The 26,195-nt window shown below is 40.4% G+C and overlaps 1 protein-coding gene across 1 annotated transcript in view; it reads right to left on the bottom strand.

Moving 5' to 3' along the window:
• Window positions 1-318: 318 nt before the first annotated feature.
• The window catches only part of LOC131061981 (U-box domain-containing protein 15), a 64,923-nt gene continuing 39,046 nt past the window's right edge, over window positions 319-26,195 (bottom strand). The window contains exon 3 of the mRNA XM_057995811.2: window positions 319-675. Within this exon, the coding sequence (XP_057851794.1) occupies window positions 319-675 (357 nt within the window). The remainder of the gene's footprint in view (window positions 676-26,195) is intronic.

The following is a 26,195-nucleotide window of genomic DNA, read 5'->3' as shown; positions in this document are numbered from 1 at the left end:
AAGAAGAAGTTTATGGTTCACAACTTTTTCATTTTCCATCAGTAAAGGGATGGCAGACAAGATAAAATTTGAACAAAATCAGACTATATTTGCTACACGAAAATTATTATACAAAGGCCTTTTAAACTAATGGAATGATTCCATGAAATCTAAAAAATTACTTAATTAACAATATATCTTAGTGGGTACAATGAAATCCATTATTGATTTGTTGTAGTAATTTATAAAGTTTTAACATGATAGAAGCATGTCCTCATGCTTTTTATAATTAGCAGTTACAATATCAAACTATGTAGAAACAAAACTTGACAGATTTGTTCAGAATAGTGAAACAAGAAGCCAAGAAACGACTGAATTTGACCATGTACCTTCACAAAGATGAGTCAGAAATGGTTGAAACCTTCCTGCAGCGGCTAACTGCTGAACATTCTCCTCCATCTCTTCCATTCTTCTTAGTGTTTCTTCAGCCAGATTAGATAAAGTTGGATTCTCTGCATTGCCAGCCATTCCACTAAGAAGCAGCACTGAACCCTTCTCTGAAGCTATTCTAGTGCAGAACTCCCTCTCGTGACAAAATTCAAGCAGTAACTTCACTGCATATTCTTTTTCCTTTTCCAAGTTTCCATTTAGAGACTTTATGGCAAGTTTGCTAACACCAGATTCAACCATTATTCTCTGTTAATCCATAATTAATATATGATAAGTATATTTAGAATCCCTTAAATCACCAAGGCCACAAATGTAGTAAACCAAGGCTAGATTGAAATTATCAATATGCCAATATGCCTAAGCCCCTTAAGACATTGATCAATTTTCTTCATCGACAAAATGACAAAAAGCACAAACAAAAGCTTATGGATTTGGAAAAAATTAACTTTTAGATGTATCATTCATTACAGAAAAAGACACCATGAATCTTAACTAAGCAATTAATGTAAAGCCATATGGATAAAGATTAGAATAACAACTAACAATCAAAATCATACATCTAAGAATCCTCCAATCAGCCATCATCTATGGAGAGGTTCATCAATTCTTGCAATAATAAACCAATAACACAGAAGTAGATTCCAAAACAATCTCTACTCAATTCCCATTCTAGAGAAAATTCCTGAATCCCTAGTACAGGAATTTTACAATCATAATTTGAGCATGGAATGTCACATGGAACCAGTGTTACAGGATATGGACTCACCTTGGACTTAGCAAGCTGATTTTTGATCCACACTTAGACTCAACACCCAAACTCAATGCCCAAACTCAACACGGACTTAGCAAAGACTCAGCAAACTGAAAAAAACATGAAATATAGATATTTTCAAGTATTTAAAACTTGTTTCATGCACCTTTTACTAAATAAACTTTAAAGAAACCATAAACTAATTAAACAGAAGCTACTTTGATCACATGCACAAGTCCACATCGTAAGTATACAAGCAGAGTTTAGCTTAAGGAAACAACATTGTTAGATATATAAATACTGTCAAGTGTTTAAGGTATACAAAACTCATGGATTATGATATCCATGGCATCAAAAGAAAAAATCATATCATGGAGTCATGAACTATAGTAAAATGGACCTAGTAGCCCTCGAGCCAACATTACCAGCTTTATGTGGAGTCATTCACCCATATCCCAAATAAGTCTGTAAATGCTGATACAGCTATAGTAGCATTACTTAGAACAGGGTTTGACAGCGACTTGGCACATTAGAAGTATAAATGTAATTTAATTATTAGGAATTTAAATAGCAAAAAAAATCAAAAAAAAAAAAATGATGCTCTTCCATCCAACATTGCCCAAAAATATGTTCATTCTTTTTTGTTTTTTAAAACTAGAGTAGAGATTTGGAAGTAGTGTCCCCAATGGGGTCAAAGGGTAGAGCCCCTTATGGGGGTTTGGAAGCAATGGCCCCAGTGGGGTCAAGGGCCAACACCCTTTGTGAGGGTCTAGGGGTAACGCACCCAATGGGGTTAAGAGGCAGCCATTTTTCATATCCTTATCACTTTCAACTATCCTCCAAAAGTCCTCCAAACCTTTCAAAAAACACTTGCTTTGCATTTAAGCATTTTCAATTTTTTATTTATTTTTCCTAATTTTCATTGACCAAACTCACTAGGTACCCAATCACGAGTCCCCAAACCTTGTTTCAATCTTCTCCTAGCAAATTGAATGTAGATGGCCACAGCGTCGGCTTCCCCAGCTTCTGCCAGGTTTCTTCTCGAAGAACATTCACTCCCGATCCACCATCGACGATGGTATCGGTTAGAATGGTGCCAAGGATACCCATCTCCACAATGGTCGGGTTCCTTCCAGTGTTAACTGCCAGCAGCATGGGATCTATTGCAGACCCCCCAGGAACATCTATGCGGTGGTTGGTATTAGTGCGTGGTTGGGAGAGATTATTCAACAACGCCGTTCATAATTGAGGCATCGTCTAGAGGAAAACGTGTACCTTCACAAGCACCTCCAGTTTTAAAATTTGATTTAGTATAGCATCCTCCGCCTCCGGTCGACTAGAAGTACCCGTCGTACCCTTCGCCTTCGCCCTCTCTCGTATCGCTTTCTCAATTTCTTCCCGTGCTTCCCATACCCTTTGCTTCTCCGTCTCCGAGTCTAGGCACGTTGCTTGTCTGGCTTGGGTGCGGGTTACGGCCAGCACTTCCTCTTCTTTGGTTTCCTCGATATTGAGCAAGTTGACGTCGGACTTCGGGCAGGTGGCGTCTTCGTGGTCTCCCGGTCCACACCATTTGCACAAATATTGTGTGGCCTCTCCCTTCAGGCAGTCTCAGGCGAAGTGCCCCCACTGGCTGCACGCTCTACATTGTATCATCGGTCGGCCTTTGGAGTCGTATTGGATCCGGCTCCTTGTATTGTTATTGTTGTTATTGTTGTTTCGTCCTCCCCATCGGTTATCTCAGTAGCCTCCCGATGTTGCATTGTTGTTTGCTTGGGAGCTGTCGATACCGCCGGATGTAGTTGGTTGTTCCTGCGTAAGCAATACTTGTTGGTTTCATGTTTTCATGTTGTAGGGGTATTCCTTGGTGGGATGCCCCATCAACTAGCATATATCACAATAGGCTTTCTTTGGGCAGGAGCCTTTCGTGTGGCCGTCCGTCTTACATTCCGTGCACCAAAGCTCCCCTTCGTTAGTCTTGCTCGGACCTCCCTTCATAACCTTCAGCTCTTTCATCATCCTCAACATGTCCTTCTGCAGGGCTTGCACCTTTTTGCCGGACTCGCCATCGTTGTTGCTTCCCTCGGAAGAGTCATTATCCTCGAACGAGCTATCCTTCTTCTTTTTCTTCTTGGATGTCTTGGTCTCGCTCTCGAGATCCATCGCTCTATTATATGCATCTTCGTACGAGGTTGGTGGAACAATTTTCATCTTCTTTCGGATGGAGTGTTTTAGTTCCTCCACGAACCATCTCTTTTTCAACCCATCCGCTGGTTGACTCTCCATTTTCCCCAACAGTTCCTTGAGCCGCCGACTATAGGCTCGGACAGTCTCGTTCTTGTTCTGCTTTGTGCCATAAATTTCGGCTACTATTTCATTGTCGTCTCTGAGGAGGCGGAACTCTATCTCGAACTCCTTCTTCAGGTTGGGCCATGTGTCAACTTTGGCCTTATCCATATCGGAGTACCAGTCAATGGCCACTCCCCTCAAGGTTGCTGGAAATTGTGTTACCCACTCGTCCTGGTTGGTAACACCGTTGGCTGACCATATGGTTTCGCAAGTGCGGCAATGGCGGACGGGATCTTCCTTCCCGTCACCGTTGAACTTCGGCAGCTTCTGTTTACTGGCCATCCCACCGTTGGGTCTTGCTCCTCTGGTGCCTTGTGTGCTTTAACCGATGTCCTCCACCTCCGCCTCCTGCACCTGACCCTCCACTCGTGGGTCCTCCCGAGAAAGTTGTTGACCCCGAACCGAACAAATTGCCTCCCGTACGGTACCTTTGTGCTGTACCGTCACCTTCGGTCATCTCCCTCCAGTTGTCCTCCCAAATGGACAATTTCTTTAGTAGGTCTCTGGTTGCATCGATCAGGTTCAGACTTCGCCTTGTTTGTTCCACCAACTCTTCGCAACTTCTTACCCTACGATGGTATTCTGGCGAACTGTAGAGTTCTCCTTCGGCACCCTCTGTGACTCCTTCTAGGTTCCCTTCGGGCAACCCCACGACAGTGTAGAGAGTGTAATTCTCTCCGTCTATCTCTGCCTCCGCAACCTCCATGACACCTCTTGGGTTCTCTTCAAGCAACCCCTCGGCCGGTTGTCCCTCGGCAAGCTGCCTTAGCCTACAACTTCGTTCTATCTGTTGTCTGAGATTCAACGCTCTTTGTGCCACTTCCCATTCGTCACTTTTTATCTTTTTATTTTTGTCCTTATTTAGTGTATTGGGCATAAATCACTTCCGCACATAGCAAGCACACACCATGTACACAAAATAAAAAAACTTTTATTATTTTCCCTTTCGGCCACAATTTATGTCAAAATTGTGTCGGGATTATTACAGGGTTCTATTTCCCCTTCGCCTCTTGCCATCACGCTCTTCGTCCCAATGACGATTGTTTTCTTCGTACTGTCGGAGGACCTGTTGGCATCGCTCCTCACAGGCAATCTCCTCTAGGCGGGTTCGCTGTGCCAATGATGCCTGTGCAAGCAACCGGGGGAGGTGGTTCATCAACCGATTCACTACGGGGCTAACTTCCAGTGCAGTCCACACGGCACTTGTTGGGACTTCAGCCTCTGTCGCCTCTCTTTAGACGTAGGTCTCCATGGTCGCCTGAAGCAGGATTGAGAATTCCCTCGTTGCAGTGTCCTCTCCTTCGTAGAGTTCCGTTTGTGCGTCATCGGCCTCTAGGTTAATCTCACCAAAGGTTAGGCCCCTCGTGTCCGTACGCCATCCGCTCCTTCCTTTCCCAAGTATGTCTAGGCAACGGCGCCGGATGTTTGCCACATATGGATAAACTGTTAAACGCAGAAAATAAATGCACAGAACATAACGGAAATATATTAAAGAACTAGTTTCTGTATTAATTCAACAGTCCATGTACATCAAGTGCTTATAACATCACACCCAGATACGACTATCATGATGCTATTAAGAAGGGAATGTATGAAATATATAATACCCGAAGGGGTGCGACCAATCGTCGCATCCAACTGTCCTTCGGGAAGACTAACTGACTACCGTAACCCATAATTACCGACGACAACATAACATAATAATTATTCCCGACAACATGCTGCTCTTTCTGATGCATTATTGTGTAATGTATGCTTCAAATCTTCTTCCCTAGATTATAGCAATAATACTATTTAAGTTGTGTCTGATCTGGCAATGGAATCATGCTGATAAACTCTCCCTTTCACCTATGTCAATGAAAGATGAATTGATGTCTCTGATCTATACTTGAGAAAAATGCAATGTCGTGGTGCTATATCTGATGTAGGAATTTGAAATATGCAACCCATTATGCCAAAGGCAATAATGCTCGAATGAGCAGATCCAAATAGGATGCAATTAATAAACAAAAACAATATTCGATTGAAATGTCCCCCTAAGTTTTTTTCAATTTTTCAACACAATAATTTCACCCATTAGCGTTAGCAAGATGAAATACTGAGAGCAATACATATTGGCGGTTAGATCAGCCACTTCCACTTTTCAGCGGGATAAAGAAATGCTGGAAATTAACAACTACTTGGCCGTATAACCAGCCAATTACAAATCCAATAGAACTGAAATTGAACAAAGACAATCACTCAACCACTTATTCAGCGGGAGGACAGGAATACAAAATGAAATAGATATAGGTGGTGAAGCCAGCCTCTTCCACTTATGCAATGGGCAATACAAGGAAGTATAATGCAGTATGAAAATGGATTGTTTCAGTACTACTGAATACAGTCTTACAATAAGCAAACTCTACAAGATACTGTCAGTACATTAAAGCTCCAACATCTAATGGATACAAGAAAGTACTCCAAGAAGCCACAAACAAGAATACTGGAAAACACAAGCCAAAAAGAACACTTTACTAAATCTGATATAGCATATCAGCATTACCAAAACTCAGACCACCAGCACTGTGAAGCCCATATCTCCATCAAAACACCTTCGAATGAGCTCTAGTGAATTGCAGATGAAGCACAAGAGCTAGGCAGCCAAGGAGGGACAAGGAAACACGCCACCAAAGGGGTCTCGGCAAGGGCACACACTCTCCAAAACAGAAAATCGAACTAGGGAAAACAGTAGCAAGTTCTATTTAAAATATGAAATCAACCACTCCACCAAAATCCACCAAAGTCTGAGCAAATGGGCGCCAAGAGCATACGAAACTTTTGAATCCATACCCACAAAATTCGAATGAAAGCTCCAACCAAAATGAGTAGAAACGCAGATCAGTTGTAGGGTTTCTTCACCAATTTATCACACCAAACTTCTTGAAATCCACTGGTAATCTCTTAATGAGATCACTCTGTCAGCTAGGAGTTATCTTTCAAACTCGAAACTGAAGATGAGCTAGGAGGGCACGCAACGTCGAAGCCAAGACTCTGAAATCAATTCAGCAGCAATTCGTTATCAAACATTCATGGATGCCCAAATGAGGAGTAAAGCCTTTTATTTATAGAGAAAGATCTCAAATTCAAATTCAACTCCCTCCAAAATGACATGAAATGAAATGCCATTTTGGACGCCCAAGATAATATAATTTTTGACTTAATTAAAGTCACATATTCCTCCAAAGGGGACGCCAAAATCAACAATTGTTTACACATTTTAAAGATTATAATCTTAATGAAATATTTCCAAAATGGACGCCCAACCTATGACTTAAAAATAATATTTTATTACCTCAAATCGCCCCCTTAAGTCATAACCAGAAATACATATGTCACACGCCTAGGCCAAGGGGACATTAAAATATATTTAAAAAACTTTTTCCCATGTACTGAACAACTGCCATAGTGAACTGAAGGCCAAAAGTACTGAAAAACTGCACTGCCAGAAATAGCCTCTAAATTGGACCACTGAAACCTGCCAAAAATAGTACTTACTATAAATAGCATATTGCTAAAGATAGTAAGTGTTTCCAAAGTGACTTTAACCACATTTTGAGCAGCCGTCGCAACTTACTAAAAATAGTAAGTCTGAAAAAGTCTTCAGATCTAGTTGCATGTCACACCATCGCGAAGCTCTTTGAAAACCCAGAAAAATGAGTTATCCTTGCCCCTACTTACTAAAAATAGTAAGTATACCAAACTCCACTGATTACTACGCATCTACCATCATTGCGAAGCTTTCTGAAAACCCAGAAGGATTCCAGAATCAAAATTGTAAACTCCAACATGCAAGCCACCAAAATTGCCAAAACATCCTCCTAGAAAATAGGAAACCCTAATTTTGCCTCTGACTGACTAACGGGTCTCGTGATTGGCCAACTGTCCCCAATACAAACTAGAGCGGAAAAGGGGACATTACATCGATGCCCTTAGAAATAATTGGGATTGTCTTCTTATATGATGGGGATGAGGTGTCTTAAGAGACACGTCCCTTGTCTCTTCCTAATCGCTGCCTCATATTGTTTCTAATCATGCCTCTTTACATTATAACCACCGTGGTTATGTGCATAAAGAGTAATTGCTCCATTAGCATCATGCCTCTTTATTAAGATTAATATGTTTGCTATTCATTAGCAACTTATTGTCGTATAATATTAATTGGTCTATCCATCGATCAGGATGCTGAGAGGATTAATATTTGCTTAGCAAACCGATGGAGATCAATGTTGATGTTATTCATTAGTTGACCATCTAGCAATATACAAATCGCTTATCACTTCATATTTATTGATTCTTAATTCCTAGATACAATTAATAGTATTAGCCGTTGTCTTTATAATGATCTTTATTATTTATTGATATCGCCATCGATCACTGTTACCTTCCCATTCACCTTTGCCCACTCACATCGTCTATCTCTTCTGCAATTTTGTCTCTTCTTAGAGACTTCACAAAATTGATGGAGCATGTGAGATTCTGGTGATGTGTTGTCGAGGATGGGGACATCACAATATGAACTTACCTTATTATGCCCATAAAAATCTTTTAGAGTTTGAGTTTGCATTACATGTATAGATAATATTTTGAATCATCTTAGAGGATAATATGATATAGTCTCTAGACAACTAATACAATTTTGTTGCATTATGGCTCTAAGTATTATCATTATCAGAAGTGTGATGTGATGAGCCCCAAATTGGAACAAATGATATTCGACATCGGCCACTCATTAATATTATTGTTCTAGGAAACATAAGGATGCTGATTTCTAGTTTGCCATTTTTAAGGAGATCATAGAGGAGGTTGGGTCTTCTAATGTTGTACAAGTTGTGATAGATTCAGCTCATCTTTGTAAGTTAGTTGGTTCCTCAATTATCACAGGGTCTTCTTCAAGCTCTTCATTCCTTCCAATTGTCCACTCGCCCTGGGTAGCACACCCCAACATATTTTTTGTCACGGTAGGTCTCTCCCTTTCTCTGTAAATTTTAAGCTTCGAGTCATTTATCAGATCTCGAATGGGGTTGTCGTCGAGAGTCGATAGTTTGATTGCACCGTTCTCGCCAACTTATCTAACTTTATATGGCCCTAGCCAACAAACTCAGAACTTCCCAAGTCAGAATTCGTTATGACCATTGTACTTCCACACCAACTGTCTGGATCAAAATTTCATCTGCCAAAGGTGTTTGCCAGGACTTCTACCAACGTTGAGCTATCTCCATCGCCCATTGTGCCATCATATGTAGCTTGTCCAACTTTCTAAGGTTTATGAGACATTCCCTCAGGCTCTCCGCTCCCCCTAGATGATTCTCCACAACAATCCGTAGGCTAGGTACGTGTTGTGCGAATCGCACACCCATCCCCGTCTTGGATAGGGACCCCCTGGTTTGTGCCTTTCTGTCTTTGCGGAAGAGGAAGGGGATATGAAGGGTCAAGTTGGTGAGTGATGGAGTCTGGAATGTCATCTTGATCTTCAAATGCCCTGAAATTTGGCTAAGTCTGGAATGTCCTGCCCTGAAATTTGGCTAAGTCTGGAATGTCCTGATCCTGAAATTTGACTAAGTTTGGAAAACTGAGGAATCCTCCAAAAACTAGAATTTGCAATATAACTCCTCGAGGTCTGAAACCACTCTCAAACATCCTGAAAGTATATATGGAATATAACTTAAAGTATAAGAAATTCCATAAAATGATCCTTCGACGAGATCTTGACAAACTCGCCCAAGTGCCCAAGCTCGCACTTCTTGAGGAAAACGTTTAAAATCGCTAAAATGCCCAATTTCGGTCTGAAACCACTCTCAAACATCCTGAAAGTATATATGGAATATAACTTAAAGTATAAGAAATTCCATAAAATGATCCTTCGGCGAGATCTTGACAAACTCGCCCAAGTGCCCAAGCTCGCACTTCTTGAGGAAAACGTTTAAAATCGCTACAATGCCCAATTTCGGACCCTGGGGCCGAAATTTTAAAATGTGGAAAAGTTGCAAAAAGCCCCCAGAGGTCCGAATTTCACTTAAAGCGTCCAATTTCGGACCCTACGGCCGAAACTCAAAGTTGTAGAAATTTGCGAAAAGGGGCTAAAGGTCCGAAATTTACCTTGAGTTTGCGAAAAGGGGGTTGAGGTCCGAAGTTTTCATCAAAATTTGCAAAGGCGCTACGTGGTCCGAAAATGCCTTAGTCAACAAAAATGTCTAACACTCCGAATTTGCAAAATGGGCTTAAGCTCTGAAGTTTTTTTTTCAAAGTTGCAAAACTCCCCAGGCTCCGAAAATTGGATAAATTCGCCAAAGACGTTAAAATTGCGAAATTCCAAAGTGTTAAATGGTCCGAATTTTTTCCAAGTTGCAAAAACCTCTCCAAAGTCCGAAATTTGCCATGGTGCCCAAAATCGCGACGCACAAGCCCAAATGTAAGGAATGCAAAATTGATAAATCCTCCATTCCACCAAAGTCGCAAGCTGGAGAAAGCCGTGAAGAAGCAAAGGCATATCTAGCGAAAACCCCAAATGCTCTGAGATCCCCATTCATCCGAAGAACGCAGCACAGAAAGTTTATTAGACAAAACGCGAAAACGCAGAGTTCGTAATTTAGAAGATGGAGACATGAAGTTTAAAGTCTGCAAACCACCCCCCATTCTCCGAAGTTCGCCAGAAAATGCATGTGTTAGGATTTTAAAATTTGCAGGAGCTCTTCAAACCTCCAGAATCATGCAGAAGTAAATCGCCCAAACACTATCAAGACCAAGGATCAGATTTCACATTCGAAGAGAAAGGACAAGCATTTTCAAGATACATCTCACAAAGAGCTTCTCAAGCCAAACGTCGTAATTAAATTTAATGTTTGTTAAATTAAATTATTTGATTTTTTAAATTGATTTATTAAAATGAAATTGATCGTTCGCAGGTCGCGAGACGTCATTGGAGAACCAGGAGAAAGACCTGAAACGCAAATCGAAGAAGGATCGCAATCAAGGCCAGGCGCTGAAGACTGGAAAAGAAAAGATGCAAGAGCGCGAAAGCAACCAAACATTGGGAACCGTACCGCTGAACAAAGATGAAGTCCACCACCGGGACCAAAGACCAAAGAACACTCCGAATGCTGCAAGTTTATGCCTTCTCGAGAAAAAGCACACAGCTGGATTTAAGTCCAGAAATTCAGTTTTAAAACTGAAACTGCTTTATTGTAAACTGCCTATGGGTCCCGCACCAGATATTTTTGTGGATAACTATTCCCAACTACCAAGAAGATTGGATAGACCTGAATTAAAGCCAAATAGTGGCAGGTAGTTGAGATAGTTGCTGGTTGGATAACTGAGAATTAATTCGGCATGGGTTAAAGCTGCCAGCTTCTGGAAGGCAGATCAAGACCCTTGGATGCAGTCCATCCTAGCCTTCAATTCAAAATTGTAATATCTATAAAAGGCAGAGGCCTTTCTTTTGTAAAGGGTTAGATGGTTAGATAGTTAGACTATTTAAGAGTTAGAATAGGTTAGATCTTAGTAGTAGCATAGAGATGTTGCAAAAATTGTTGTAATAGGCAGCTGAAATCAATATATAGACATTGAATTGGTGTTTATTGTCTTGTTTTCTTCCTGTTTGCATGGTTTCTCTCAGCATTTTAGATAGATCTTTCTATTTTGGATGTGCAGGTATTTGATAGATTCAGGCTCATACCACTGAGGATATACTGATTGTGTATCCTTTTGTGTGGTTAACCTGAGCCTTCAATTGTGCTTAGTTCAATTGCAGGTGTCCGTCTGAGCTGCGCCAGAATTGGGTGCTTAGCCGTGCGTCACCAGTCTGAAAATCTTCCAAGTCCCTTTGAAGATTGCACCGTTCCTGCAAGGTTGTGAGCTATTCTGGCCAAGCAGGAATTGGTTATGTTGAATCAGTCTACCCGCATACCCGTGTTGTTAGTTTTAGATCTCCTAGCCCTTTCCTTTTGCTCTTTATTGCGTAATTCGAGAATTACAGCAGACCAGTTTGTTGCAAATCGTAAGTCCCCTTGTGTTTCCAGCAAAACCCATCGACCACTGAGTAATCCTGCAGTCAAGACCTGACAATCAAAACCTTGAGGTCGTCCCCTTTGATCAAACCTAAAACAGCATTAGGGACTTCCTTATCTCAAGAGAGGATAGGATACTCAGCTGGTTATTCTATTTTGCGTTGGCCGTATGGAGTTTGCAGCAATGCAATTTCAGACACGTCAACAGTATGGTGTACTCCGCTGACACAACCGCTTCCTGCCCGTACATGAGTTGAAACAGGGTATGTTTGATTATCACTTTGTACATGGTACGATATGCCCACAGTATCGTCGAATGTCTTTCTTCTCAGTCCTCTTGTTCCACTCCACAAGACTTGTAAGTTGTATATGATTGAAACCCAATCGTCATTGCTCGGATGGCGTGGTTCACGAAATGTACCCCACAGTCACTCATGATCTAGATGGTGATGTCGAACCGCGTCACAATTTGCTCAGAGAGAAACTTGGTTGTGATGATGCTAATGTTATTCAGAAGTGCCCTCTCCTCTGCCCATTTTGTAAGATACTCAATTGCCACTATGATGTACTGACACTAGTGCATACTACTCACCTTCAATGGTCTGACAAAGTCGAGACCCCCATCCTTCAAATAGCTCTTGTGGTTGTGCAACAATCTGGCCACCTTCCAGAGGATCATACTACATATTTTTGATAAAATGTCCATGGAAAATTTTAAATCTTTCTTGGATGACTAGTCAAATATACAACAAGCAATAAACTCACCTCACTGCATTGAGGGAGTGTATGGAAAGGTGCCGAAGGGCACGGCTAGCGCTAAACCCTAAGAAGTGTAGATTTATGGTGCCACAAGGGAAGTTGCTCGGTCACATAGTATGCAGGGAAGGACTGAAGACCGACCTGGATAAGATAAGCGTCATCATAAGGATGGAGAGCCCGGAAGATGTCACAAGGGTAAAGTCCTTCCTAGGGAACGTCGACTACTACAGAAGATTTATCAAGGGCTTCACGCACGTTTCTTACCCATTGGACATACTGGCAAGGAAAGGGGAGTCGTTCACATGGGGAGATGAGTAGGAGAAGGCGTTCAACAAACTCAAATCCAGGTTGGTGAGTGCATCAATCCTGGCGCACCCGAATTGGGATAAAGAATTCCTGGAGCACATTAACACATCGAATTACGCAATTGGCGCTAAACTAGCACAAGTAGGGACGCAAGGACTGGATCATCCAATATTTTTTGCCAGACGCCTGCTCTCGAAAGTGGAACGCAACTACAATATGACCAAGAGGGAGGCACTTGGCATGGTGTACTTTGTACAAAAGTTTCGGCACTACCTCATGGCGACACCATTCACATTTTATGTGGACCATCAAACCCTCATGTACCTGGTGAACAAACCAATCATTCAGGGTCGAGTGAGTAGGTGGTTGTTGCTTCAGGAATTCACTTTCACCATTATAGTATGGTCGGGGAAGAGCCATGTAATCATAGACCAGTTGTCGAGAATCAAGTAGGGAGAGTCGGCGAAGGGAGTGAATGAAGACTTTCCGGATGCTCACCTTTTCCAAATAGCAGCACTGCCACCATAGTATGAGAGCATCAAAGCGTATTTGTCGACCTCCACATTCCCGAGGATATGCAGCCAAGTGAGAGGAGGAAGTTGGCACTCAATAGCAGAAATTTCCAGTTGATAAATGGGTTGTTGGACAAAATGGGACCCGACCAGGTCCTACGAAGGTGTGTGATGCAAGAATAAATTCCAAGGATGCTGAAGGAATCTCATAAGGGGTTGGCTGGAGGACACATGGGACCCAACACCATGGCACGGAAAGTGCTATTGGCAGGATTGTGGTGGCCGACTCTACATACTGACGTCTCAGAGTGGGTACTGGGATGCAACACCTGCCAAAAGGCAGGTAAGCCATTGAAGAGGGACTTCATGCCCCTATTTCCATCACAGACACAAGAATTATTTGAAAGATGGGGTCTGGACTTCATAGGGCTATTAAAGACTATTAGTATGCATCGGTGCCGATACATTGTCATGGCCTTGGAATATCTTACGAAATGGGCGGAGGCAAGAGCTCTACCAAACAACACTGCCATCAGCACAGCAAGGTTTTCGTACGAGCAAATCATGACACAATTTGGCATCCCTATACAAATCAAAAGCGACCAGGAGGTGCACTTTGTAAACCATGTAATTCGGGCAATGACGACAGAGTTCAAGATCTTCCATAACTTGTCAAGTTCGTACTACCCTCGAGCTAATGGGCAGGCCGAATCAACAAACAAAGTCATGGTATCAATAATATACAAATCTTGTGCAATAGAACAGAAAGAGGCTTCTAACAATACTCTAGGCATACCGTACGACCTACAAGGTGACGACGGGGCATACCCTATTGCAACATATGTATGGACAAGAAACAGTAGTTCCAACAGAATACACCGTACCTAGCTTACGAGTGGTAGTGGAAAACTGCTTGGAGGAGGCAGAGAGCTTGAAGGAGCGTCTGATAAACTTGACAAAATTGGATGAGCAGCAGGTACTAGCATGTAATGTCCCCTTCTCAGTGATGTGCATTCAGTGGTCCATTGGCCTATTCCAGAGACCTGTAGGCTATTTGGAAAGGAGAATTAGGGTTTCCAACTTTTGTGGAGTTCTACACGAGCTTTTTAGGGTTTGTCAGGAGGGAATTCTTCAGTTCTGCTTATGGTTTCCTTCTGGGTTTTCCATGAACTCCAAGGTGGCATAACATGCATTTGATTCTTTGGTGAAGTCAAAACTTACTATTTTTAGTAAGTTAGGGTTTGGCTGTTTGGTTGACACAGTTTTGCTAAGATTTCCAAGCTATTTCTCTGGGTGTGAAGATTATGTTTTTCGGAGCAGTATTTCTTGACTTACTATTTTTAATAAGTGGCTGTGTTGAGCATTTCCTTTTTTAGAAGTCTCGGACAAGGTCCCGACTCAGCACAGTTCAGTGGTCTTCATCGCACAGCTTCATCCTTGATTTTGGTATTAATCAGTATTGGAGTTATAAGTTATTTAATTAAATATTAATTCCTTATCCTAAGGTTTGATATTTAATTATTTTTATTACTGATTAATTGTGTTATGGGGCAACTTAGGAAAAATATCTATCTGCCAGCAATATTGTTATTTTCCCAAGTCAGTGGCATTAAAAAGGTGGCATTGAGAAAGATGAAATATTTCATGTTTATATTATTTTATTTCGCAAAGTTGTCACCTAGGAAAAAGTTCGAACTTTGCCTAGGGAGTTTGGGAAAATTAACACCATGTCTAGGGGAGGCTATGACATGAAATGAAATTGAATTTCAATGGTTTTGGGCACCATTTGCATTTGAATTTCAGAGGGAAAAATCTATAAATACAGGTGCTTGGCCTCTCATTTGGTATCAAATGAATTTGCATCGTTATGTTGTCGAATTGGCGATTGAAAATCTGAGCTTCGAAGTGCGGTTTCCTAGCTAGGTCTCAGTTTCGTGCTTGCAAGATAGTAACTAGCTGTGTCCATGTATTCCCAGTGTTGTTGGTGAGTGATTTGCAGATTGTGGAGTGTTTTATTTGAGATTGGAGTGTTTTCTAGTTGCTGGTCGCAGAACTGCTGAAAGTGTATTTTGCTCACACCACTTGGCTAGGCGATTCCATCGTTTTGGGTATCGGCTCATCCTTCCTTCCTACCACTGGCAATGCATATTGTAAGTTTTTAGCATCTCTTTTTGAGTGTGGATTTTTATATTGAAAATTGAACTTCCCAGGTTAGGCGTTGGGTTTTGTGAATGCATTGGGAAGCGTGCAAAATAAATATGGGTGTTTCGATGGCTTTCCTTGGGTTTGTTTTCATTGTAGCGGGTATAGAAATTGTTTAGAACAGATTTTGGGTGAATTGGGTGAGTAATGAGAGAGTTATGAACATTTTAGTGAATCCATAGGCTGATGGTTTTGCAATTCCAGCCTGCAGATTTTGATGTTAGCAGAAATTTCATGTTCTTATTTGGATATTCAGCATTACTCTCTTCTCACATTATCTTGATTATTGTAAGGTTAAGTAGTAGTACTACTAGCCAATTCTAGCTTGCAACTCTCACCCTGCTGAAAATGGAAGAGGTTGGCTTGCCGCCTATTTTCAAGTAAATTGTAATTCAGTCCTCCCACTGCATAAGTGGTCGAGTGATGTCTAAGTGTAATGGTCCTCCCGCTGCATAAGCGGTTGAGTTGAGATTGTTTTGTAATTTCAGTCCTCCCGCTGAAATTACACGGTTGAGTGATTTGTGCCTTTGTATGTTTCTCTTGGCTGGTTCACCGCCAAGTTTCTTGCATTCCCGTTGGATAAGCAGAAGGGGCTAGCTTGCCGCCCAAGCATTGTTTTGTTTCCAGTTATTTGAAGCTAACAATCCCCTCAACACCGTATGCTCTCACATTCCCACATTGGGCACTTGGTGATCAGAAAGTGGAAGGGTTGCCTTTTCCAGCAAGTTTTCAGTTTATGCTTTCTAACCTTAACGGGTTATCTGTTTGTGGATGATTATTATTGGCCTAAAAAAAACAAAAAAGTAACTGGGATACTACATAGCACAATGGGCGACAGAGGTTGCCCAACATCGGAGGAAATTTTGGCACCACAAGCACCTCCAAAAAATGAATTTTTGACTAGGACGGTCCTCAAGTATAACAGTAGTAACGAACTAAAGCCTGGGAATTTTTTAATTTGTTGGTTGGGACCTGTTGTGACGTATTCACACATCGCCCCATTGCAAATGGGGACCCCTACTTTTTGCTTTCTGGGGTTTGTTTTTCTAGGGTTTTTAGAGGTTTGTCTGTTAGCCTTTGCTTTTCGAGTGTCGCCAGGGGGATCACTAGGATGGCAGGCTCTGCTTGAGCTAGGGTGAGTCAGTGGATGCTCCAGATTAGGGTTTCTTTGAAAGTCTTCCTTAGGGCCTGGTTTTGCTCTTGTTGCTAATTGTGTCTTGCTTGGTGAGCGAGTATCATTCTTGAAGGTCCGAACTAGGTCAAGTTGGTGAGTGATGAAGTCTGGAATGTCATCCTGATCTTCAAATGCCCTGAAATTTGGCTAAGTCTGGAATGTCCTGATCCTGAAATTTGGCTGTCTGGAATGTCCTGATCCTGCAATTTGACTAAGTCTGGAAAACGGAAGAATCCTCCAAAAACTAGATTTTGCAATATAACTCCTGGAGGTCCAAAACCACTCTCAAACATCCTGACAGTATATATGGAATATAACTTAAAGTATAAGAAAGAAGAAAGATATAAGGAAATGTCACTTCAGCGAGATCTTCAGCAGTCGGGAACTTTGTTCAAGAGAGGATAAGATACTTCGGTATTTTATTCTGTGTTCGCATGTGCATAAAAACACATCAACAGGACCCTATAAGGTAAGGGCAGTTGGCTAAAATGGCTCATTGAAGCTGTCAACCTTGGATGATAATCCAATTAAAGACCTGTTGTGACCTTTTCACACATCGCCCCATTGCTAATGGGGACCCCCCTCTTTTCCGTCTTTTTGCGTTGTTACATTAGAGTTTTGGCTGCTTAGTGGGCAATTTTACGTTTCCCGTGTCCGAGTCTCAGAGTTTTGATCATGCCTAGTGTCATCTAGGGTTTTTGAAGGTGTTAGGATCAAGTTGCAAACGTTGATATTTTAATGATCCTAAATTTTGTCTAAATGTTGACCTTTTGAGCGTTAACGTGTTTTTAAACACACGCATCAGTGATTTTGAAGTGCCAAGGTATTCCAAGACCTTTTGAAGTTGTTTTCTCGCTCCTTAGGTATTATTTAAGTTGATTTCGCACTTTATCCCAGTATTTTCCTAGCGTTTCGCTCATATTTTTGGAGAATTTGCATAAGTTCAGTCTAAATTTGAAGTTTCTAAGCGATTTTGAGTGGTTAAATTGTCAAATTCCATGCTAGAGGTGCTTTTCCCCTCATTTTCCAGACTACCCACCCTTTTCCCCCACTCAAAATCCACACTACACATGGGTTTCCCTTGAAATCCATACTGGCTATTATTTTCCACCACTGTTTATCCATGCCTGGATCGATTTTCCCCTGGAAGTGCTAAAATTTGGCTAAGTGTCCGGATTTCTCCAGACTGCCATCGATTTTCCACCAAGAGTGCGGACTGGAGTACAAACTATAGTGCGAACAACGTCGAGGATGATTCCATGCCTGGGTCGATTTTCCACCAGGATGTTTTGTGACAAGTTATTGCGGATTTTTGTGCAGACTCTCAGTCCAGACAAAGGTCGATTTTCCACTGAGAGCATTTTAATGAGTTTTAAGTCCGGATTTTCATCCAGACTGAGGTCGATTTTCCACCAAGGAGTGATTTTTGCAGAAGTGAATTTGGAGTGTGGATTTTGTGTCCAGACTACCATCGATTTTCCCCTGGGAAGTTTTATGTGCATTTTGATGAAATTTGAGCATGGATTTTTATCCAAGCTAAAGGTCGATTTTCCCTTATGGGGAAATTTTTGACACTTTAATGAATTTTTAAAGGGATTTTTCAATCCCAACTAAAGTCAATTTTCCCTTGGAGGCTTAATTTAGACTTAAATTGCAATATTTAATAAAAAAGCCCCATTTTTTAATTGCTTTTAAATAATGATTAATGATTATTTAAATTTTTAAAAGCAAAAAATTAAATAACTTGCAATAAACATTTAATATTTTAACCTTCTAGAGGCAAGTTAGTTTTTACCAAACAAATATTTAAGCAAGTGTTTTATCCCACATTGCTTGTGTGGTGAAAGTGAGAGGTAAAAGCAAGTATAAGAGAGGAGACTTAGCATTATTTTATTATTAAATCTACCAAGTGTCTCCATGAAAGACAATTTTTCTCCAAGTTGGGCAAATTTTAGCAAAGTGTTGAAGTGAAGTGTTGGGTTGAGGATTCTTTCCTCCTCCATTTTTTCCAGCTTGCTACCATTGAAGAACATTTCCAGATTTTCGATTTTCCAAGTTTGGCGATTTTTTGCAAGTTTGGCGATTTTTGGTGAAGGGTGGCGATTTTGTGTTTGCAGACTTGGGCGAGATTCTCCTCCATTTTTTTGCTTGTTGTTCCAGACCTCCATTGTTGCAAATCCGGGCTGCCATTGATGATATTTTCAGAATTTTAGTTTGGCGCCATAGTTGAGAAAATTTCGATTTTGTGTGAAGAGTGATTTGTGCCACATTTTGGTGGATTTCCATTCATGTTTGGTGGCTGCCATCATTCCCAGCTTGCTGATTCGCTTCAGAACTGAGGTTTTCTTCAGATTTGACCTCCATTAATGGTTGCCCACTAATTTTCAGACTTCAATTTTAGTTGCCCAGCCAATTCCAACTTAGGCAATTTGCATTTGGAGGTGTTTTGTGGAGTTTTCTGTGCATTTTCAGACCATCTTATCGCTGTTGCAGGTCTGAAAACTCCATTGTTAGGCGGTTGTCCTCGGAAATTTTCATTTCCAACCACCTAACCACTTTGGTGATTTTTCTTGGAGCTGATTCCTTAGCTACTTTCCATCATTTTCAGGGATTTTTAACTACTTTGCAAGGTGTTGGTAAGTCTGAAGTAATCAATTTTCAGACTTGTCCTCAAAAATTTATTTTTACCAGCCACACTTACATTCCTGAATATGATTGTTTTCATCATTAAAACTGATTTTTATCGAGTTTATGCACATTTTTGAAGATTACAACATGTTTTAAATGTCTGATTTTTAGGTTGTCTTCAGAATTGTTGACCTCCATTGTTAACTGCGGAAGGTGTCTTCAGACATACTTTGTGTGAAAACACAACCTTTCACACCTTTCCTTAGTCATCGTTGATCCGGTATACTCCTTTGCATTTTAGCTTGCATAATTTCTAAGCATAAGGAGGTGTTAGTGAATTTTATAGAGGGTTTCCATGCCCTAGCGTTGTCACACTTTGAATATTAATTGTCAAAATTTACCAAGTGTATGGATTATTTTCCTGACTCCATGTTCTAATTAGCTAAAATCTTTAGACAAGACTATTCCACGCCTCCAGGCTTTGAAGAAGATTCCTAATTCCACCTTGGTCAGCAAGAACATTGTGCACAGTGGAGATAGATACGATTTCCATGGCCGGTATTGTTCATTAGCCATGAAGAAATCAACTTATGAGAATGTCCAGTCGAGTTGTATGGAGATGGAGGGATTGATTCAGGACATTCAGATGAAGATCCTTGTCTAGATTGAGGAATTATTGGGTGTTGATGTTAGTGATGCTAGTGGTTTACACTTAGCCGAATTAAGAGACAAGATGAAATTTATGTATTTTTGCCAGTTGGACTCTTTGAAGAAGAGTCAGATAGATGACTTGGTCTCTTTGTTGATTCATGTTCATAGTTCGCAGAAGCTCATGCCAGAATGGGAGAACACTTTGGATGCTTGCTTGCATTCACTGGACATGATTGATTTACAACAGGATACCTTGCCTAGCATTTCCATGGAGGAGTTAGATTCAGTATTGGCCAGATTCTTGGAGTATGCTAGGAGAGAGAGAGAGAGATGCAGGGAAGAATCTTCTAGAAGATTCCCTATTTGATGACTAGGTATCTTTTCATTGAGCCATATGTTGGTGACACCATTTTTTATGTAAACCCTAATTAGGGCAATTCTAGGATTTTGTTGGCATGATCTCGGTCGTTGATCTTAGATCAATCTTGGCCGTCCATTTTATAAGAGACTCTATATATGCCTCCTTGTCTCTCATTTGTAAGAGAGAGTTTTTGTAGAATTGTTGGTATATGCTGCAGCTATTTAAATCATAATCATTGTTCAATTATTGGTGATTTTGCTCTTCAAGTGTTGTATTTGCATTCATAGTTCTCAATTCCTCCAAGTTAAATTAGAATTTATTTTCATGTATGTTAGATTGAGTGGAAGATTTGTTGAATTCATTTGTGTGGAATCCTTAATCCATACCACTAGCCTCTTGCCGCTGGTAAGTGCGCCTTGCGTGGTCAACTGGAAATTTAAGTAAGTTTAACTTCAACTATTCACTCGTCCCTTGACAAGCATCAACTTGGATGGTGTCAACGTTTGATGGTGATAGCCTGAAAATCTTTAAGTATACCTTAGACGATTGCACTAAGCTTGTGTCAATACCTGATTGTGAGACCTTGCCTGGTTTGATTCCACTAGATCCATTCATCATTTCCTACATTCCTAGGCTTAGAATAGACTTCCTGAACCCTATTCCTTTTGCCCATTTTTTAATAAGTAGAATCTAGAGCCATATTGATAAATCTTAAGTTGTCAGCACACCTATTCCGCATCATTCATGATAATCCATGGAAGAGGTCGCAAGCGTTAGGAAGAGGTTGGCCCTTCAGGCCAAACTCACAACGATCGAGCAAAAATTGTGAGCTGCCCTGGAGGAGGTATAACAACTGAAGACACTTTTAGTTGGGCAGAGTGCTAGGTTGGGAGAGTTGGAGGATCGTCTTGCCATACTAACAAGACCTAAGTTGTCGGTTCGGGTTTGGGCACCGATTCGGGTTCGAAGAACCGGTACGCTGGTACGGCAAAATTTTGAAAAGGGGTTTGGGTTCGTTTGGGTTTGCTAGTACAAAAACATGTAAATATATATACATATAAATATATACATATATATATATATATATATATATATATATATATATATATATGCAGCCTATAAGCATGAATTAAGATTAGCATGTCACAGAGCATCATATAAACAACAAAACCAACATAAACTTGTAATCATAGCATCATGATCATACCATAATAGCATCATATACATCAAGTTTAATATCAAAATGACAAAATATTCAAGTATCATTGTTTCAACTTTCAACAATTTAAAGTTTAATCATCAAATGGATTCTCCAATTCATCATCCTCATTTTCATGCTCCTCATCATTGACATTGACATTAGATGAAGCAATGCCAATGCCACTTGCACTTGCACTCACACTATAAGTTTTCTCGCTATCCAAGTCATCAAATGGAACAAGTTGAGAAGCAGAAGCATCCAAATCAATATGCTCTAGCTCTATATCCCACATCTTCATTTCCCCTTGGTTGTACTCATGTTGCTTGTGTGAAAGAAGACGTAGGTTGGAATGCACATATACTAAATTCTTCGCTCTTTTTGATAGCAACCTATTGCGCTTTACTAAGTGGATGAAAGAATATGTGATCCAATTTCTTTCTGAGGTAGATGAACTAGCAACCTATGAAGATAGAGTAAACAATTAAAGTTATACATTTATAAAAGAAAGTTAAAATTAAAGATTACTAGCAACCTATGAAAACAAAGTAAACTATAAATAAACTTGTGATAAATTTGAATTAATTAAACTTGTGATAAAACTTTGACAGCGAGGGGTTGTAGGTTTTGGAAGCATGTGCCACGAAAGTACCACCAACTATGAGCATCCTTCCTGGATCTATGATGAAGAGCATCAACACTTAGACCATTTCCATTTGCAAATTCTATTAACTCATTTGTAACAATATCTCACAAATCATCATCGAGATAGAGTCTAAGGAATGCTGCCTTGTACCCATTAGATACTTCTAGATCTCTCCATGGTGGAATCCTTCCTAATTGATTGCTATAGTACTTTGGTGTCAAGACATAGGCAAGATGATGCAAAGGAGTGGTCATCTTATTCCACCTTTCTACAACAATTGCTTCCACTTGTTTGAAGAATTTCTCCTCGGGGTCATTCTCTCTTGCATTTATAATGCACTTCATTTTTTCAAGCATTGAGTCAATGCCATCATAAATCTCACCAATGCAAGGCCTATCCATGTCGGTATAGCGAATGATGCTCATAATGGGCTCAATGAAACTAAGGAGATATGTCACAAGATCCCACCATAACTCATTCAGTATTTGTTCCCTAATTTTTGCTGCCCTCTCACTGCTACTCTGCTTCCATATAGTCCAATTTGTGTTGATCACCATATAGCAAAGTGCCACTTCAACTTTCACAAGTCGTCTCAAGACGATTGTGTTTGATGCAAAAAGGGTCTCAGCAACCTATAACACAAATTAATACCAAAATGATGAAAAAATAAAGCCTAACTTTAAAGAAGAATACACAATATAGCTTACACAATGATATTATGAACATTGAAAATTTAAACAACCAGAAAATGTAAAATTATATTACTATTTCACTTACCTTCAATAGCTCCAAATTCGAAAAGGATCTAAAAATCCCTTGAGACGTGGTGGTTTGTGATGAACATCTAGATGTCCTCAACCTCTGCATACACATCCTTGATCCATTTAATTTTATTCGCAATCTTTTGTAGCATAAGATTGAGTGAATGGACCACACAAGGTGTCCAAAAGATGTGATCATAGCGTTCCTCAACCAACAAACCAGCAGCTCTACAATTTTTTGCGTTGTCCATTATGACTTGGACAACATTGCGGGGTCCCACTGACTCAATGGCGGAGATTAGAATATCTGCAATAAATTGGCCATCTTTTACTTGGCCCTCACAATCCACAGCTTTCAAAAGCATTGCCCCTTTAGGGGACACCACTATGACATTGATCAAGGGACAATTTTTAGAATCTTTCCACCTATCTAAAACAATTGATACACCTGTCTCAGCCCATGAATCCCTTATGGGTTTCAATGCATCTTCAACCCCCTTCACCTCTTTTTTGAATAAGGTTCCATGTACCTTCTCATAACCTAGGCCCTTATACCCTCTTGGAGCTTCATTAACATTTCTCAACATTTGCTTCCAATATGGGGAGCAAACAACATTGAAAGCCAACCCATTTGCATATATGCACCTTGCTACATCTTGATCAGCAATGTCTCAACTCTCATTTTGAAATACAGTTTTTAAAGGCCCCTTTGTTCTTTTGCGTGTCAAGGGTGCTTCACTTTGAGGTTTAGCTATGTAAAATAAGGGGTGGTTTTCTACTACAGCATTGGGATTAGATGGGGGTTGCATTCCCTTTTTTTTTTGGTGCGGTTTGATTCAATTTGCGAGCTTCTCTTCTGTTGCCTCATGATCCCTAATATATCATCACCATCTCATCTAGTATAGGTTTACCCTCTTTTCCAAGGCATTTTTTGATGCCTCTTCCTGGTATTCCACACAAATGGCCTACCACCCGAAAATATGAACTATTACGTTCTACACCACATCCTTGGCATCTCCAACAGAATCCCCCACCTCCTAGAAGCGATCTTATAATGTCAACATACTTCCATAGGGGAGAATTTGGATCATTTCTTTGTTTTGAGATTGATTGTTCATTTGTGCCAATGGAGGAAGAGGGAGATGCCATTCTAGTTACTATTGTGAGAGTTGAGAAATACAACACCACAGGAGCCCAAATGATCTCTGCAAGCTGAAATAAACCTGTTACAAGGAGAAGCAAGGAAGCAACAGAGAAAAACCAAATACACAGAAAATGCTCAAAAAGATGAGAGTTCAATATTCACAAAAAAGTGTAATGTGATTAATCATACAAAGAAAAGATTCAACCTCTAATAGGTCAAGAAACCCTAAAAGGGAAAACCCTAGGCTTGCACATAATAATTAATAAAAGAATTAATTATTTGAATGGTCCCTGATGGATCCCCTTGCTGATCTGCTGTAATTTTTAAAATAATAAACTATATTTTTCCTATGATTTTGTTGATGGTCTTACAGAATAGAGAGAAGTTGCAGAATGTTTGGTTTCTTTTGTATTTTTTTGAATATATAAGCAAGTAATGAATAAAGAACAGCAAATAAGGAAGGAAGCTGAAACAAGTAAGAACATTCAATTAAATCAGAATTGATACAAATCGTACCAGGCAGATTTCTGATTTATAATATCCAGATTATTCCCTACGCACTGGAGATGTGCTTACATCCAATAATGGCGTCAACTGAAGGGTAGATGATGAACACAAACCAAGAACACCAGCTATGGCTGAATGAAAGTCTTCACCACTTCCAGCGTAAAGTGTACTTGCTGCAATGGTGGCATCAAGCTGAAACAATCACACCCCAGCTGGGAAATTCAACCACCCAGCTGAAACCCTCACCAAGCAATCTGAATCTCCACAAGGAATAGCGCATACACTCTGACCAATAATGCCAATGCCAAAAGAATCCACTGCCAATCAATAGCTGAGGGTTACGTCCCAGCCAGTACCAATCATGGGTTTTCGTCCCAAATTGAAGAATTGCTCTACCAGAGCAATATTGCACCAAACAAGTTTTCAATATGTAAAAGATAATGAGAAATTAGAAATCCTTCTCCTTATATCTCTTTCCTTCCAAATCGAAGCCTAAAGATATATGAAAAGAGCGCTTTAATATAAAGTCATATTTCCCAATATTGGGCGCCCAAGTATAGAAAAAACACCACTTTTTCAATATAAAATAACTCCAAGCGCCAAAAGGACCCTGGCAAGTGAAAATCATTTAGAAAAGTTCAAGACCTTTCCAACAAGCTATAACACATGGGCATACGAATCCAGATGAAGCCAAAAACCCCTTATTACTCCGAAATGGCTATAGACATAGCCTTATTTAAAATATTAAAACGCTAACTTAGGAAATATTTAAATATATTAAAAATATAACCCAAATAGCTACAAAAAGCTCGAAACACACCAAAAGCCTGAAACTGAACCCGTCACCTGTCTGTGAATGATGTCGGAAATCATGGATCAACTGGCAGTCTCATCCCTAAAATCTAGGGATGCTCCTAGAAACTAGGAAACACACCCAAATCTCTTGAAACTGAAACCATTTGAAAGGTCATGAATAACCTCACGACTGGCAACTGTCACGACCTCCTAAAATTTAGGGATATCTCCTAAAATCTAGGAACTGCTCCAAACTGGCTCCAAACTGCCTGTAAAGCCAAAATCCAGTCACTATATGCACTGAATGAGTCCCAATCAACCTCTGCTAGCCTACGAGACTCCAATGATAGGCCAACTCCTCCGTCTCTGATGTCCACTCTAGAAAGGGGACATGACAATCCTCCTCTCTCGGAGTTGCTTGCCCAGAAGCAACTGAAACACCAATCCTCCACCATCCCAAATAAGACGTAAACAAATCATTGCATGTAACTGCTGCTCATCTCTGATATAAACAACATGCAATACCCAGGTCTGGAATGGCTCCTCAAAATGCTGAAGCACCTATGCTATCAAATCGACACTGCCTGGGTCCCAGAGCGAAGCATAGCTCCCGCTGAATACCTCAAGTGAGCAATGGAAAACTATATCATCTCCATAGATCAAATATCCATAAATGCCAAGATCACTAGTGTGTCTGTGATCACCAAAATGCATAACATCCGTCATAATATCCAATGAATGCCAATCCATGAAAGACCCTCTGTCATCTGACCCCATCTGACACAAGTGACACACAACTGCCACACACTGCTGCTGATGTGCCGGAAGATCTAATGCCAACTCACTAGACAATATATAATACTGACTAAAATCATCACTGTCCAGGTTGGCATCTAAACATATGTAATCACAAACCAGCAATGAAACAATCACCCTGTCTAGAGAATCAAGTGAAACTGCAACATCAACTGGCTCAAAAT

Source organism: Cryptomeria japonica, chromosome 2 (assembly GCF_030272615.1).
Source record: "Cryptomeria japonica chromosome 2, Sugi_1.0, whole genome shotgun sequence".
Taxonomy (NCBI): Eukaryota; Viridiplantae; Streptophyta; class Pinopsida; order Cupressales; family Cupressaceae; genus Cryptomeria; species Cryptomeria japonica.
Note: the sequence above shows the minus strand (reverse complement) of the source record. Positions and strands in the feature narration are given on the sequence as shown.